The sequence below is a fragment of the Antennarius striatus genome, chromosome 21 (assembly GCF_040054535.1).
Source record: "Antennarius striatus isolate MH-2024 chromosome 21, ASM4005453v1, whole genome shotgun sequence".
Taxonomy (NCBI): Eukaryota; Metazoa; Chordata; class Actinopteri; order Lophiiformes; family Antennariidae; genus Antennarius; species Antennarius striatus.
Window position 1 is genome coordinate 16,144,271 of NC_090796.1, and position 15,595 is coordinate 16,159,865.

A 15,595-nucleotide genomic window follows, 5' to 3' on the forward strand; every position below is an offset into this window, starting at 1 on the left:
CGTAGGAAACCTGCTGGGCTGATTCCGCTGCATGCGGCGCTGGAGACACACGGAGACGGGTTCGCCCCCCCCCCCCATCGCTGGGATTCCGTCACTGATGAAGACGTAGAAAGAGAGTCTTCCTCTTCCCAGTTGTTCTCTGTCTTGATTGGTCGGATGGTTCGAGGTAAACGGCAGCTCGCGTCCCGTCGAGAGAGGCGATGCTGAGAGGAAAAGAACCCGAACCATCGGTCCACTCTGCTGTGATGTCATCCCCGTAACCGTAGGCGACGAGATCGCCCATGCTTCTTTGGGTTGTTTAGGTCAAAAATGAGCCAATGAAAGTTGAAGAAACTTTACGTCTTGACAACTTTACGTTAATTTCCCTTCAGGGATTACCAAAGTATATTCATTGAAATGAAATTAAATCTCTGCTCCTCTATTCTTTCCTTTTGTTCCCATTTGGGTCTCCTGGTTGCCAATTGCCCCTTGGCAACAAATAAAGTTTTTCGAATTGAACTTCTTTCGTGGTTCCGGTGTCCACAATCTGTCCCCAAATTCTCAGTTAGCTCCAGATGCTAACTGGGAAACCTGGCAGGGGGGTGTGGGCGGGGCTGCTTCGGCACTTCCATCCAATCAGCTGAGCTGTAATCAAGGCAGCGCAGGCAGGCGGGGCTCTGAAACGGAACCCTGATTGTGTATTGAACGTTCTCCTCTCTGTTCCACCAGGGGAGCTTCGTGGCCAGCATGACCGCCACGCTCCGGCAGATGGAGGACTATCATTACACCCATCTGATCAGCACCTTCGGCAAGATAAGCAGTGAAGTGGTGGTGAGTGCACCTGATAACACACTCCGTCCACCACATGACACACTCAGGGCCTCATTGTGATGCAGGTCCGGCGCTTCTCGTTCTTTCTCTGGGAAGCAGAAAAGTCAGATTAAATACGTGGAGAGAAGAACCGTCCTCCACAATAAACTACGGAACCCCAACTCCTCGCTCTGGGGCCGCTACATGTGCAGCGTGCTCCTGATGATAGCGGCTCCTCGGGGAGGCAAGATCGCTGCTCGCAGCCAACAACTTGTAGAGGAAGGATAAATCTCATTGACGTTATAGATTTGGGCTCTGAATAATTCCTCCCACCAGCGGTATTTCTCTAGCATCGGCTGCCAGATTAGCATTATTTATCTCCACGCTGGCGAGTGTGTTACAGCTGTTCACTGTCGTTTGAGCCTGCACAGGGAAGGACGGGATTTATGTTATACTAGTCCAAATTGATCATCGCCAGTCTTTTAACTTAACGCTGGTGGTGAGCCCTGCAAGACCAAACTGAGGGTTTATACCTGCGGTAATAAATGAAAGGAAACAGACGAGAACATGAAAAACGTGAAAAGCATTAGCTTAGCTAAGCTTACCTTGTTAGGGTACCCTGAAAGTAGTACCTGACAAGTGCATAGCTTTGACCTTTCTGGGTGGATCAAAACTATGCATTACGTTCGACCATAGATCAAAAGTAGAGCACTAGCTTTGATCTACCTGTGACGTACGCGTCAGGATGCTATATGTTCCCCGATGCTGAGTGCATCCTGGTTTATGATTAGAACTCTCTGACCCTTTTTGATTGGACGAGGGGTTTGTTTGAGGCTATCTCCCTCCCCACAGCAGGATAAACAAATCTCTGCGATGGAGCCGAATCGTCCCACGGATTTATTGCTCCTGAAGGTGGCGTGGGCCAAATCCACATATCACAACCAGCCCAAAGGACTCATCCCATACCCCCCCCCCAAAAAAAAACAACAATCATCCAGGAGACGCTTATATTACAGCCAGGAATAGACGTTCATGCATATTCATGTTGGTTATTTATCTGCTGCTCATGATTTTTTCCCTGAGTGTGACTGTTGAATAAAAACAAAGTAGAACTCCCCATTAGAAGAATCTTGATGACTTTATAACCGTGGTAACGCGGAGAACAGAAAGGGGGGGGGGGGTTGCCGTGGAGAATTTAAACCTGGGCGTGTATTAATAGAACCAAAGTTATCAAATGTCGTAGAACGCTCTGATAAACACTTCTGTGACGGTTTTATTATCGAAATATTGCAAGAATAATTTTCTTGTGGGGACGACAGATCGCTGAGATCTCCTTTTGTCCTACCGTCGGTGTTTATGGAGCGTGAAGGATTATAGTCTGGAGTTCTACCTACCAAAAGGGAAAATACCAGGCTCCATGACCTCGAAAAATAATCTGAAATCTGCTTCTGCCCCGAAAAGCCACAAACTTCAAACAGTTTCATTTCAGATTTCTCTTATCTGGGGAAGACGAACGAGTCGCGTTTGAAAAAAAAAACACCTCCTCTCTCTCTCTCTCTTATGCAGGATTTCCTCATCGAAACGTTTATCATGTTCAAAGTTCTCATCGGGAAGAACGTCTACCCCTCGGACTGGGTCATCATGAACATGATGCAGAATAAGTAAGTGGGAACACACACACACACACACACACACACACACAGAGAGAGAGAGAGAAGGAGGGAGACGGCTTCTTTAAACAACCTGCGCTGTTGTTGCTAAGGAACAGCAGCCAGAAGTGGGCAACGGTATTTTCTAATGTTTTTCTCCTCCATGCAAATATCGGCACAAGGCCTCAGTAGTGTAGCAATCAGACGAGCAGTCAGCGCAAACAATCACATGAATTATAGATGGCGGCGAACGCCGGCTGCTAATCTCCAAACTTAGTCTCAGCATCTCTTTTGCTCCGCTGCTTGTTGTGCTGCCACGGCCTCCTGTTTTATTAATGTGAACCTTGCCTGGTTCCATTTCTGCTGGAAATGAAACAGATGAAATCTACATCGCCGTTAAGGACTTTTAGTCAGAGCGGGCGTTTGGGGGGTTTTTAGTTTTTTTTTTTTAGTTTTTTTGGGGGGTTTTTTGCGCTCTCGTCAGATGAAGTTAGGAGTTTTAAAGGCTTCTGATTTATTTATTTATTTTCAATTATGCAAAGTCAAAGCAACAGCTGTCAAGTCAAAAACACAAGTGGATTTTTTATTTATTTAATTTTTCTTTTTCTTTTTTTTTTTGACATCCTAAAAGCCAAACTGCCTCTTCCCCAGCAGCATCCTTGCATCATTTAAAATATCAGACGCTTTCCTGATAAGATGAATTACTGCATTGTGGGAAATGTAGTTTTGGTCAGAGCAAACTTTTTTTTTTTCCCCATCTATTTATTTTTAGACACTCTGACCTTTTAAGCTCTCTCGCGGGCCACATGAAATGATGTGGAGGGCCACATTTGGCCCCCCCGGGCCTTGAGTGGACTAGAGATTACATCTCCGCTCCGTTCTGGTTCCGGCGCTTCCATCGGTCCGTTTGATTGGCTGGAACACAGTAATGATGTTCCAGAGCGTCCCTCAGGTGAGCATCACATCTGCTCAGGTATAAACCCGCGTCCTCCCGACAATCACCCCCCCACTTCTTCCCCACATGTTTGTCTGGGACTAACCGGTGCTTTCAAACACCCCCAGCCGGCTGTGATCCGGTGCTTTCCGCAGCCGATTTAGGGATGTAATGAGCTTCCCTGAGCTCCCAGCGCTTCCTTCTCAGATCACGCTTCGCAGCAAAATGAAATGTTTTTTTACTTCTGGCGGGCGAACCAGAGAAGTCCCCCCCCATCCCCACCACCCCCCATCCCTCACTCTGCTTTCACTTGTTTTGCGACAGCCGTGAGATTAAATCCACGTTCAATCCGCCGCCTTCAGCCAATCGCTTTCCGTCGAATCCTTGTTCAACACGATGAAAGGTAAATCCCAGTCTGAGTCTCAGGGCTGCAGGCGTTGGTTTGGAAACAGACCAGCGACAGTCATCCGTCTCCAGTGTGTCGGACGCTGTTTGTAACTTCCTGTTGGGTTCGGGTCACGCCATCAGGATTGAAGCCTTTGAAGCCAATTTGAACTCAAAGTTTTTACACTTTTTTTTGTCAGATTCTGAACATTTTTACCCCCAAAAAATGCGCTTCTCTGTTAGAAATGATCATTTTCCCCCGACATCAGTGGTTCATCAGGACCTAAACTTACAAACCTGGGATAGATGATGACCTTTCAAAATAGGTTTAGCTAATGCCGCTATTATCGAATATTACCTATTAAGTCTCTTTTGTCCCGGAAAAAAAGATCGGACTCGTTTGCTCTTTCTCTTTTGACATTTAAAAAGTCATTTCTTTCCCATTTTTCAGCGAGTGCACCTTTAAATGATGTCAAGTTGCTGTTTTCCAAAAGTTTTCACTCTTAAAAACTACACTTGGCAGCATTTTTTGAACATCTTCCCCTTTGCAAATCGGCCCGCAGATCGCCACCCGTGGCACCGGCTGACAAGAGCTGTCACGACCACACGTTACGATCGGGGCCGCTAATGAGATGGGCATCAGCGGTGGCGGCGGCGGTTTCCTCCCACTTCGTCCCCTCCGACTCATCCCTTCTTATTTCCTGCAGGTTGTAAACTGATTTATGGGCTCTAATTGCACCGGAGACGGTGGCGCCAGGCTGGTTAAACCACCGGCTGCCATGCCCCCCTACCCCCCACCCCCACCCATGCTGACCAGTCATGACGATGCAGTGACAGTTAAACGGTTGTCGGGGTCAGCTGAGGATGGACTGATAGACATCCCTCAGGTTTCAGATGTAATTAACATGTCAGAAATATTTTTAAAAAATAAAAATAATAAAAAAATTAAGAAAAATATTAAATAAATATTTGACATATATATATATATATTATATTTTTAAAACATTTAATATATATTCTTTTTTTCACTTATTAATTAATAAAAAATCTGAAGAAAATATATTAAATATTTTTAAATATATATATATATTTTTTGTGGAGGAAAGATTTTGCTGCAAGACTAAAATAAGCATTGATGCAGACAAAAGAAAAAATTAACATGCCAAGGACATTTTTAGACTGTAATGCAATTTATGATATTTAACTAATTGGTTTTTCTCTCAGCCTACAAGCAGTTTCCTAAATGATGCACTATTTAAAAGTTAAAATCTGCTGCGTCACCCAAACAACATCTGGTGTGAACCTGACAGCTGTTGTCTTACAGTCACTTTATTAATTTTGTCTTTGGTCGCCATCCGACGTCCTTTTCCTTCCTTGCGGGCTTCCTGGGATTGTGATGTATTAGATTTAACATCAGATGACCTTCTCATAATCAGCTTTTTTCCCAAACGATGCCAGAAAGTTTCTCTCCGTGCTGTTAATTATGTGTAAGAACAGTGGATGGCGAGATGAAGGCGAAGATGCGAGCGTGGCTCGTGTGAAGATGAAAGCCCAGATGAGCTGGTGAGGCGGCGCGTTCGCGTGATAACCCGACGCCACCGGTCCCTCGCAGACTCATTAGGAGAGGGTTTCTCATGCCGGACGGCTGCGATCGGACTTCTCTCACCGACTAATCCAGGACCTGGGGGGCAGGTCAGCGGAGGATGGGCGTGAAAAGACTTCAAATGATGCTGCGATCCTGTTTACGGCCGTTCAAGCCGCCTCCCATCTTCACGTAAAAAAACGGGGGCCTGTGGGATTGTGGGTATTGCGCGCGCTGATGCTATCCTTCAGGTGCTAGCAAGAGGATGAAACACAAACTCGTCTAACGTCTGGAGATTTTAGATTTACTGATAAGTTCGTACTTCTGGTTGTCATGGCAACAGTATCAGCAACTTCCACGTGACATAGATGGAAAAAATATACATGCCACTGAAGTTATGGGTTGTGCTGTGCATGATGCTCTGTGCATGCTGGGCGTGGGTGACTCAGCAACCAATCAGCAATCTGCATGGTGCCATGTGACCTATCAGGAGGCGGGATTAAGAGATGTAGAACCAGGCGACAGCGAGCTGTAGTGTGTAGCCAATAAACCAGCAACTGAAAGAGGAAACATTCTGAGAAGCCCGCTTCCCGCTTAGCCCCGCCCATTCCCATGCAAAGTGGGCGGAGCTCTGAGAAAACAACCCTGACCTCTGCGTGACTTTCCTGCGGCGGCTCGTCTGTTAGCGTGGCGACAGTCGTCCTCTTTTTCTCCCTCTCTCGTGTGAGGTTGGAGTCCGCGTGTTCAAGCCCTCATTGGTAATTCTGCAATAAAGAGATTAAGACAGCTTTGCAGAGGAATCATGGGACGCAGCGGCGCATCACCAGCTGCTGCTGGACGCGCGGCGATTTGTTGGCCAACATGTCCGTCCTGGTCAGAAGCCGCTTAATCTGCGTACGCTCAGAAAGCTTTTAGATAAATCCAAACCAGACGCCCCCACCGGAGGTGTTTGTTCAGCAGTTTGCACGAATTAAAATCCGCACAAAAACACAAGTAAGAATGCCCTGTGCGATTTCTTGCAAACATATTGTGGCTTAATGAGATAGTCCTCAAGATATGGACATTCGTAGATACAAACAACCATATCCGACTACTGCAGTTCTCCTTCCTGCCACAACCACAGCTGAGCAGCGTAACACAAACCCCCCCCCCCCCCATAGGTTCAGATTTCACGTGTCATGTTAACATGACTCAGCAGATCTCATACTCGGTGAGCAGTTTGCGCTGATGTCACTTCCTGTGGTCTTTTCTTCTTTCCTGTTGGCGTCACCTGCAGCATTTCCTCCTTTTATTCTCCACGTCTTTTGAGAACTTCTTCAGCGGGAAACAAACCCACAATGCATTTCTGTTCATGGAGATGTTCACCAACATGGAGACTGAAGACAATTCAGGTCAGGTTGAACGTTAGAGCCACAAAACTAAGAAAATTCTGTCACCATTTGCTGTTAATTCATATTTATTCGGGTCATCCTCCTGTAGGAACTAAATAATGTAGGAACCAATGTTTTTGGGTCAGGTTTCTGCCTGGAAACATTAACTGACGCTAATGCTGAACTCCTAGTTGATGTTAACTATTGGTGGATTAACTGAGAAACTTGAAATGAAACATAGTCATCAAACATAAAGGGGCGTGTCTGACTTTTGATGACCAGGAAGTGACATCGGCGCGTCATTGACGTCAGTGTGGTGTAACACCTCAGTGGATTAAAGCTGGTCTTAACCTCTACACCCCCCAGGAGAAAATTCATTCAGAGGTAGAGATGTTAAAGTTACATTACGGTACTACTGGATTTTATTATTATGGGTTGTTTTTATGTCCTGAAATTGTTTCTAATCAGTTTTAGGGAATAGAACTTTAATATTGAGAGTAGTAATGACTTCAAATTGAAATTATAGATTGAAATCTAATAAATTATTTACGAACAATTCAACTTATGAACAAATTGTGTTTGTAAGTTGAGGACTACCTGTACTGATTGTATATTTACATACGGATGGCGTCAACTATAAACCACACCCAACCTGAGATGCTGCGCTACATCTTCTACATTTTAGAAGCTTGCTAATGTCGTTGAAACGGTTTTCGTTCCTCAGATGAAGGACGTCTCAGCAGCATCTCGTTCCCGTCTGTCCCGACGCGTTTGCTCCACGCGCCGTGGATCCTCCTCTCGCTGTGATAAAGCAATTACTCCTGTCTTCAGATCAACAGAGAGGAGACGTCCCACGTCTCACGACTGCAGATCTGACGGCCGTTTCATCCGCCGTTCAAAGCTTTCCCGCAAACAAGTCCCGACTAGATGCACGCTGCTCGCCGTACGAAAGCCTCGACATGATGTTCTGATTGTTTAGGGCTCTCCAGAAGATGAACCCAGGTCATCATCTGAGGCTTTTCTTCCATGTGCTTTAATTTATAAAAAAAAATTAAAAAAAAAAAACGTCTTTTAATTGCTTTTCAGTCCACCTGATAACTTTGAACGTCTCTTATTAACTCCGCGTGAACTTCCCGTGCAGAAAGCTAATATTCGGCTTCCTGTCTGGTTCCGCCGCCGCCGCCGCCTCATCATCATTCCGCTCGCCTCTCCTCTAACTTTTGGCCTGGATGAAAAAGCAACCCTAGCTGTCACCGTTACATCTCGGATCGCTGTGTTTACGGGCCAGAGGAAGCTGCTGCTGCCAAGTCAAAGAGAAATTATTCAACATAACAGACGCTGTCGCTGCCGACGCCCTCACAGGCGGATGGAGCCGGCGCTGACTCGCTCTTCCATCACGTCACGTGACTGAAACGTTTGGACAGTAAAAGGGGAGATCTAATGAAATTCGCTTCTTTGGTGCCTTTTCGACCCAGCCGGGGCGTTTTTTTTTTTTTGCAAGTTTTTTTTTAGCCTTTTTATTGTTTGAAATGTTAAAGTAAAGTGGAAAAATAAGAAGTTATTTTTCCCGGGGTGTAAATGAAAAGATCTGCCAGAGCAGAGCGGCCCTGCGAACTCGCCCCGGTGATATTTAAGCATCACTAAAAGCTTTCCGTATCTCCTCCTGGGGTGTTTAAATTCTTCCAGTCTGGTTTATCTGAACGGGAGGAGGACGCTCCGTATTCAAGATGCTCCATTGTACAGCTAGAAAGTGTTTTTGTCGGGTTTAATCATTTATCAGGAGTCCAATCTGATCCTGGAGGTCGTTGACCTCACCTTATCTCCAGGCTGATGCTCCCGCTGCTGGCCATCAAAACAGCATCCAAATACGTCACCGTGGTTACTGGCGATGCTCTCTGAACTCAATTAAGCAAGTGTGATCCACTGATAACGTTTCATTAGCATATGAGCTAGGTGTCAGCTGAAGAAGTCGTCTGATTCTGATTGGACGGGGGGGAAAAAAGTAAATATATTTATTTTTAAAATGGCAAAAGCAATCCCTCGCTCGCCGGTGCTGAACCGTTAAATTTGCCGCGAACCCATCAATCAACAGTAATGAGGTGATTTATCTGACACTGACAGCTTGATGGAGCGTATTTATCATAATAACCTCATACGTGTACAGTAGCGGCGTGGGAGGCGGCGCGTCGCTCCTGCTGCACCGCCTAATTAGCAAAAAAAAAAAAAAAAGGTAATAAAGGATCTCCAAGTTGTGTTTTTTTGTTTTTTTTGTTTCCCTAAGCAGAAAACAGGAAAAAATAAAAATAAAAAGCTTGTGATTTCCAGAGATGATTACAGCTACCTTGATTTCCTCTCTGAAGCGAGAGATGAAAAAGCAGAGAGCAGCAAGTGGGCAGGTCGTTTTGGGGTTTTTTTGTTTTTTTTTCTAAATTACACATCGCCGCCGGGGCGTCCCCGAGAAACGCTCGATGTCTCAGCCGAAGGCGTTAAAAACAAAACAGGAAAATCCTCTAGATGTGCCTTTGATTACATTTATAGTCGCAGCTTCAATTCGCGGCCCGTTAGCATTTGGCTTAGTTAATAATGCAAGCTAAAAAGAATAGCTGCATAATATGCGGTAAATATTCGGCATGATGGACGCTGCGTGTGTGCAAAGAGTGTTCCCTGAAATAAAGTTGGAGATTAAATTATAGGCTGCAGAGTAATTATGAATTATTCCTCCTGGAATAACTCAAATACAGGGAATGGTTGGAGGTTATTTTTAAGAGCATATGTTTTAAAATTCCATGCTTGTAATTATATGTTCTTAGAAATAAAATCTGAGGTGCTGTATTGTGACACGGCCTTTTTTGGAGTGTCTTCTCGGTGAGCAGGAATAGATTCTATTTTTCATCTCCGCCATGAAGTTCTTGGCGTTAATTAAAGGCGGGACGAGTTCACAGAGGAGCTGTCTGCTCATTAAAGCCCGTCGCAGGTCGGCGCTCGGGCTTCCGGCGTGGCGACGCTTTTTTACCTTTAACTTCAGCTCGTGTCAAATGAATGATTTAGGTTCTTCAGGTCAGTTTTGGTTCTACCTGTCAGTTTGGTGTTTAATGTAGATGAGAATCGTCTCATCATGAAGGTCAAAACTTGTCCATGTCCAAAACAACAAGACAGGTAATCCTCAACTTATGGATATTCGATTTATTCAATTTAACTGACCAGAAATAGCTCCTCCCTCCTCCTCCTGATTAAATTATAAGGAGCAAAAGTTTACCGTCAACTAATCAGAATTTAAACGATCATGTGAATCACGAGTGACGATTAACGGTAGATATTGGAACTTTATTTACATATTTAAATATATCACGTGTTTTTATTGTTATTTATTGTACAGTAACATGATATTATGAGCTTTTAACGGTTTTCTAGTGATATTAAGAGACCACTATTGGTGGTGTGAAAATGTTGTAAACTTTTATTTATTTATTTGTTTATTTTTAAAAACTGACGTATAATCAAGAACAACTTAACTTTTTATTTATTCTGTCTGTTTTTATGTCCTATTATTGTTTCTGGTGAGTCTTCGGGAGTAGGGCTGTAGTATTTAGAGCAGTAATGACATTTAAATGAATATTTAATAAATTAGGACTTACGAACAATTCAACTTATGAACAGCCTGTGGAACCAATTGTGTTTGTATGCTGAGGACTACCTGTATACGACAAAACAGGCACGAGAAAGCTAATGCTAATTACTAATAATAATTACCTGTAAAACAAAAACGAGAGTTATTCTCTGGTACGTCCGAAGACTTTGATTGATTTTGTATCAATCAGTTTACCAATATTGATTTTCTGATTGATCTGAACATTCCCTGTTAAGTCTTATCAATACTGAACTGCAGTGTTTCTCAGGTTAGCAGCGGCTCAGTGCTGAGAGCATCAACTGTGTGTCCGTGGTAACGGTGTAGTGGTGGGGGTGGGGGTGGGGGGTTGTTGGGGGGCGTCCCACTCTGAGCGATGGACTCCTGATGCCTCATCCAGAGGTGTTAAATGACAGTTAACCTTTCCAGCTAATGAAAAAAACGACTCCTAATGTGCCCCCCCCCAGCCCCCAACCCCCCACCCCCACCCCAGATAGCGTTCCGTCAGCGATGGAGATAAATGCGGGACATGAATATTGCATGGCTTTAAAATACCCAGCGTCCCTCGGCGTTGCCGTGTCAACAGTATTCCAGTTCAAGGTCAGTTAGTCTTGGCCTTGGGGGGGCCACCACAACAACCCCCCCACCCCACCCTCCTGCAAGTTATTTAAAGCTTCCAATAAACCCGTGTGACAGCGATCATTATTCCCACGGCGCTGCAATGCATCCTGACAGCGAGCCTTGATCCGTGGGCGGGGGTTTGGCGGGGGGTGGGGGTGGGGGGGGCGTTTCGTCACCTGCCGGCGCCGCTGACGTCTCCATCTTTAAATCCGGATCCAATCCGTCCTTGACCGCCAGAACCCGCACCGTCCCTCCCAACGATCCCCGCCTCCTGATGCGTTTCCCGCCGGTTCCGCTCAGGTTTCGTTTGGGTCGGTTCCACCAGGGAATGAAGTTAAATAGCAGATGGGCCTCCGGCGCCGTGAGCAGCAATCATCATTCCCCTCTAAAAGCTTCACGCCACTTAAGTTATTAACATTTAATTTGGTGGCATCAGAGCGGATTAACCCATCAGACGGCGTTCTCATTAAGGTCCACTCATCGCATCTTTTTCCAGGAAGGCCTCCTGCCGTCTGCCTCCACCTGACTCTCACCTTCCATTTGCGTAGATTTATTCCTCATTCAATGTAATGACACAGAAATGTTTGACCTTTGACCTGCTGTGAGAGTCTTTTTTTTAATTTTTAAAAAAAATAATAATATAAATGCACAAATGAATCCAAATGAATCTTGTCTTTCCAGAGTTTTCCTGCGGGCCATCAGTCAGTACGCGGCCGTGCTGAACAAGAATTTTCTGGATCAAACCAACTTCAAGCTGCAGGTAGCGATCGTCCCTTCACTTCAGGCTGTTTGTACCACTAACACAGTCGACTAATGATATTTTATCCAGCTGTAATTATATTTAATACGTCCTCAGCTGTGGAGGAACTACTTCCAGCTGGCCGTATCCTTCCTCACCCAGGAGTCGCTGCAGCTGGAGAACTTCTCCAGCGACAAAAGAGCCAAGATCTTCCACAAGTGAGTACCATCAGCAGGAAGTCCTCGCTTTACAGCATCCATCACGCAGGGGATGTCTGCTTTTATACTTCTACAAAAAACCAAAAAGATGGATTATTATCTGTTGGAGTAAAAATAGAGTTTAAAGAAATTCAGGTCTGGTTTGAAGGGTTTTGAAATTGCGGTGAGAACTCAGCAGGAACCTGAGGAACCAGATAATGATGGGAAACCCCTTCTTGGAATTTCCAATGCAGGTATTTCCTCCTCTAGAAGGTTTTCCTGTTGTCATCCATGGATAAAAAATATTTTCCTGCAAGTTGCAATTCCAGAAAGTTCAGATCTTTATTCCAATTTCATTTCTGATGAAACGTCTAAAGGCCTTCTGGGCCGGCGTGGAGATTCTTTTATTTTTGGCTCTGATCTTTACTCCGAGGCGCTCTCTGTCGCGTCACGGGGGCTCGCTCTCGTCGGCGGGGACTCCTCGCCGGTCATGGCTTTATCATCCGCTGTGAAAAAAGCTGACACAAACTGTAAACAGGACGTTCCCGGCCGCCCACGCCGAGCGTTTTCCTGAAAGCAGCAGCTTCTCTGCTTTCGCTCACAGATCACAGATTCCAGCGGCGCTCCGGGACGCTCGGAAATGTCACCGTGGTGGAAAAAATAGCTCCATATAGATATTAATTATAGGTCAGGAGACGAGGCGTCAAACAGCAGGGTGTGGTGCTTTCATTTGCCCCCGCCCCCCAACCTGATGCCTCCTGAGGAGGTCAGAACTTTCAATTTTTCATCCAGTTCAAATTTAAGAACCCAACGACAAATGTAGCATAAAATAAGTGGAACATAACAGTCGGATTATTCCCCAGGATGCAGTGAAAATGCATCTGATGGCTTCCCAGCATGCAACACTTTGGCTAAATATCGTCAAACCGGGCCAGTGGAAGGAAAGGTGGGGAGAAAACATTTTTTTTGATGAAGACTTTTATCTTGGCCGTCTTGCTCCTCGTTCTTGATCTGAGGAACGATCTCAGAAACCGTCCGATCGGTTTTGTTAAAACTCCAAACTCCAACTCCACGTCGTCACGGAGACGGGTTCACGACCCCGAGTCGAGTCGAGGTGGAGCTCAGAAGCTGACAGGAAGTCAGGACGAGAGTGAGACCTCCCGTCTGTTTTGTATTCCATCTTTGGTTTTATATTTTTTGTATGTTTTTTTATATTATATATATTATATATGTGTTTTATTTATTTTATTTTTATGTTTTATAATATATATATATATGTGGTTTTATATATATGTTAAATATTTTTTATATTTGTATTTGTATGATTTATTTTTTTATATGTTTTATATTCCATCTTAGATGACCTGAAACAACCAGAACCAACAAAGGCGTCCGATCAAATCGTTCCACTTTTGTTTTTAAACCTCCTTCCTGTTTGTGTTTCAGGTACCAGGACATGAGGAGGCAGATCGGCTTCGAAATCAGGGACATGTGGTACAATTTAGGTAAAACTAACCATTTATTTGTTCCATTTCTCTCCTCCGACTAAAGAAAAAGCATCAGTTGTTTTTTTAATTTCTCTGAATGAATCCAGGCGGGAGGGATTTCACGACGTCTTTTACAAACGTTTTTCCTCGGGGCTGCGTCGAAACGGATTTACGCTGTTTGACGAAAGACTCGCATCAGGTCTCGGTGGGATGAGACAGCGGCGCAGGGCTCCAGATCTGGGCACCTGTGCCTCCCTTTTCAAGTCTCCTCATTGAACTCGACGCCATCTGATCCCTTTAATTACGGCTTTCCGCCAGATTAGACTGACATACTCACCGGCTTTCAAACGAGTCCCTCGATATTTGATTTTATTTTATTTTTTTATTTCGAGGCGTTTGAAGTTCTTTACTGCACGCTTGTCGCGGAAGATTACGACAATCCCAGGCTTTATTGCTCACAACAGCTGCTTTAAAAAAAAAAAAAAAGCGCGTCGCGTCGATTCTTTTTCATTATCTGTCGGGATCAGCGTGTCCTACTTGTTTTTTTTGCCCGAATAGAAACCCACAAAATGAGAGTATGCTGCACTTTTTTGTCATCTCTTAAGGCCCCCACAAGATTAAATTCATTCCGGAGATGGTGGGCCCCATCCTGGAGATGACGCTGGTCCCGGAGACGGAGCTGCGGAAGGCCACCATCCCCATCTTCTTCGACATGATGCAGTGCGAGTTCCACCTGACGTGGAGCTTCCAGCGGGTGCGTCCAAAACGGGTCGTCCGTCTGCGCGTCTCGTGTTGTTGTGTGTGATTAGCAACGGTCACGGTAAGTAGGACTTAATGTTCTGCACCGTTACCGTGGAGAATGAAGCCGTTCCGCATGAAGGAACCTGGTTTTTTGTTTTTTTTAATGCTGCAGCTGTTCTTAAAACGGTGTTTATCGTGGATCCCAAACGACGTGATGCTCAATGAATCAAATTAGAACGCAGCGCAAAGAAAAGGAGCTGATAATTAAGTCTGTGTCGCTCACAATCCTCCTCCTCTGAGGTGAATGTCACCTTTTGATTCACATTTGATCAGTTTCACTTTGGCTTCTCTTCTTCCGTTTGCGTCGTCGATCTTCGGGGGGGGGGGTTTCGGAATAAATTCAGGAATCATTTATGGAGCTTTACTGGCAGAAGATCGATGCAGCGTCCTCTGAAACAACTGCAGCTTCTACGCTAACCGATTCGCTAGCGTGCATGTGACCAAAAATCTTTTTACAAAAACACTTAACAATACAGCGGCACCTCGACTTACGAAATTAACTGGTTCTGGAAGAAATTTCGTAAGTAGAGACGCGTTTTCCATGGAAATGATCTAATCCGCTCCAAGCCCCAAAAATTCAGACGTAAATGTTTTATAAAGCATAAAAATCAGAACATGTAACAAACACATGTTACGATTAGATTATTACACAATAAATGAGAGTTGTGTATAATGTAAAAAAGAATAGAGTAAAGAATAAAAACGATGGTCGTTAACCTTTTAACTGCTGTCCTCATTGTTTTTTGCCCTCTTTGGTTCATGCCCTCTTGCCCCCCCATGAACAACAGAGTGAATTCCAGTCCTCCTTCTGAACTTCTCCAACCACCCACGCGACGCCTTAAACTCCTTAAACTTCCTTTTGTTTTCATAACGTGGTGATTGTAGATGCATTACGGCCATATTCTTTGGAGAGATCAACCAAACGCATCCCTTTTTCAGGCTTTTCTATCATCTCTTGTTTTGTTTGTACGGACAAAAAAACTCTTTTCTTCGTCTTTTCTTTTCCTCTTTTCTCCGTCACTTTCTTGGGGTCCATAGTGAATACTCTAAAAGTTAATATATTTACGTAAAACTATCAGGACACCTCACGGGTCGAGAGCCGAATGACGAGGACGCTGCATAGACTCCTATCTAGCTCCACACAAAGGTCCCTCTTAGCCAATGGGATGCCAGGATGCTAGGTAATAGCCAATGGCAGAGCAGCTGTAAGAATGTTGCGTTCAGGAACCTGTGGGAGCTGCGAGTATCAGCCCAGACTGTATTTTTATCTTACGTAACTCCAAATTTCTTTCGTAACTAGAGGTAATATTTCCCTGCTGAGGGACCGCTGCTCGATAACAAGGGACTCGGTGGGCCGTTCATGGAGGAAAAGGGACGATTAAAGTCGGAGCAGATTTCTCTCCCCTCAGCCCAGATT

General features: G+C 44.8%; 1 protein-coding gene across 1 annotated transcript in view; it reads left to right on the forward strand.

Moving 5' to 3' along the window:
- dock1 (dedicator of cytokinesis 1) overlaps positions 1 to 15,595 on the forward strand; it is a 102,482-nt gene that overhangs the window by 67,658 nt on the left and 19,229 nt on the right. Inside the window, exons 27-32 of the mRNA XM_068305794.1 lie at positions 709 to 810; positions 2,356 to 2,450; positions 11,636 to 11,714; positions 11,811 to 11,911; positions 13,337 to 13,395; positions 13,983 to 14,131. Coding sequence (XP_068161895.1) covers positions 709 to 810; positions 2,356 to 2,450; positions 11,636 to 11,714; positions 11,811 to 11,911; positions 13,337 to 13,395; positions 13,983 to 14,131 — 585 coding nt within the window. The remainder of the gene's footprint in view (positions 1 to 708; positions 811 to 2,355; positions 2,451 to 11,635; positions 11,715 to 11,810; positions 11,912 to 13,336; positions 13,396 to 13,982; positions 14,132 to 15,595) is intronic.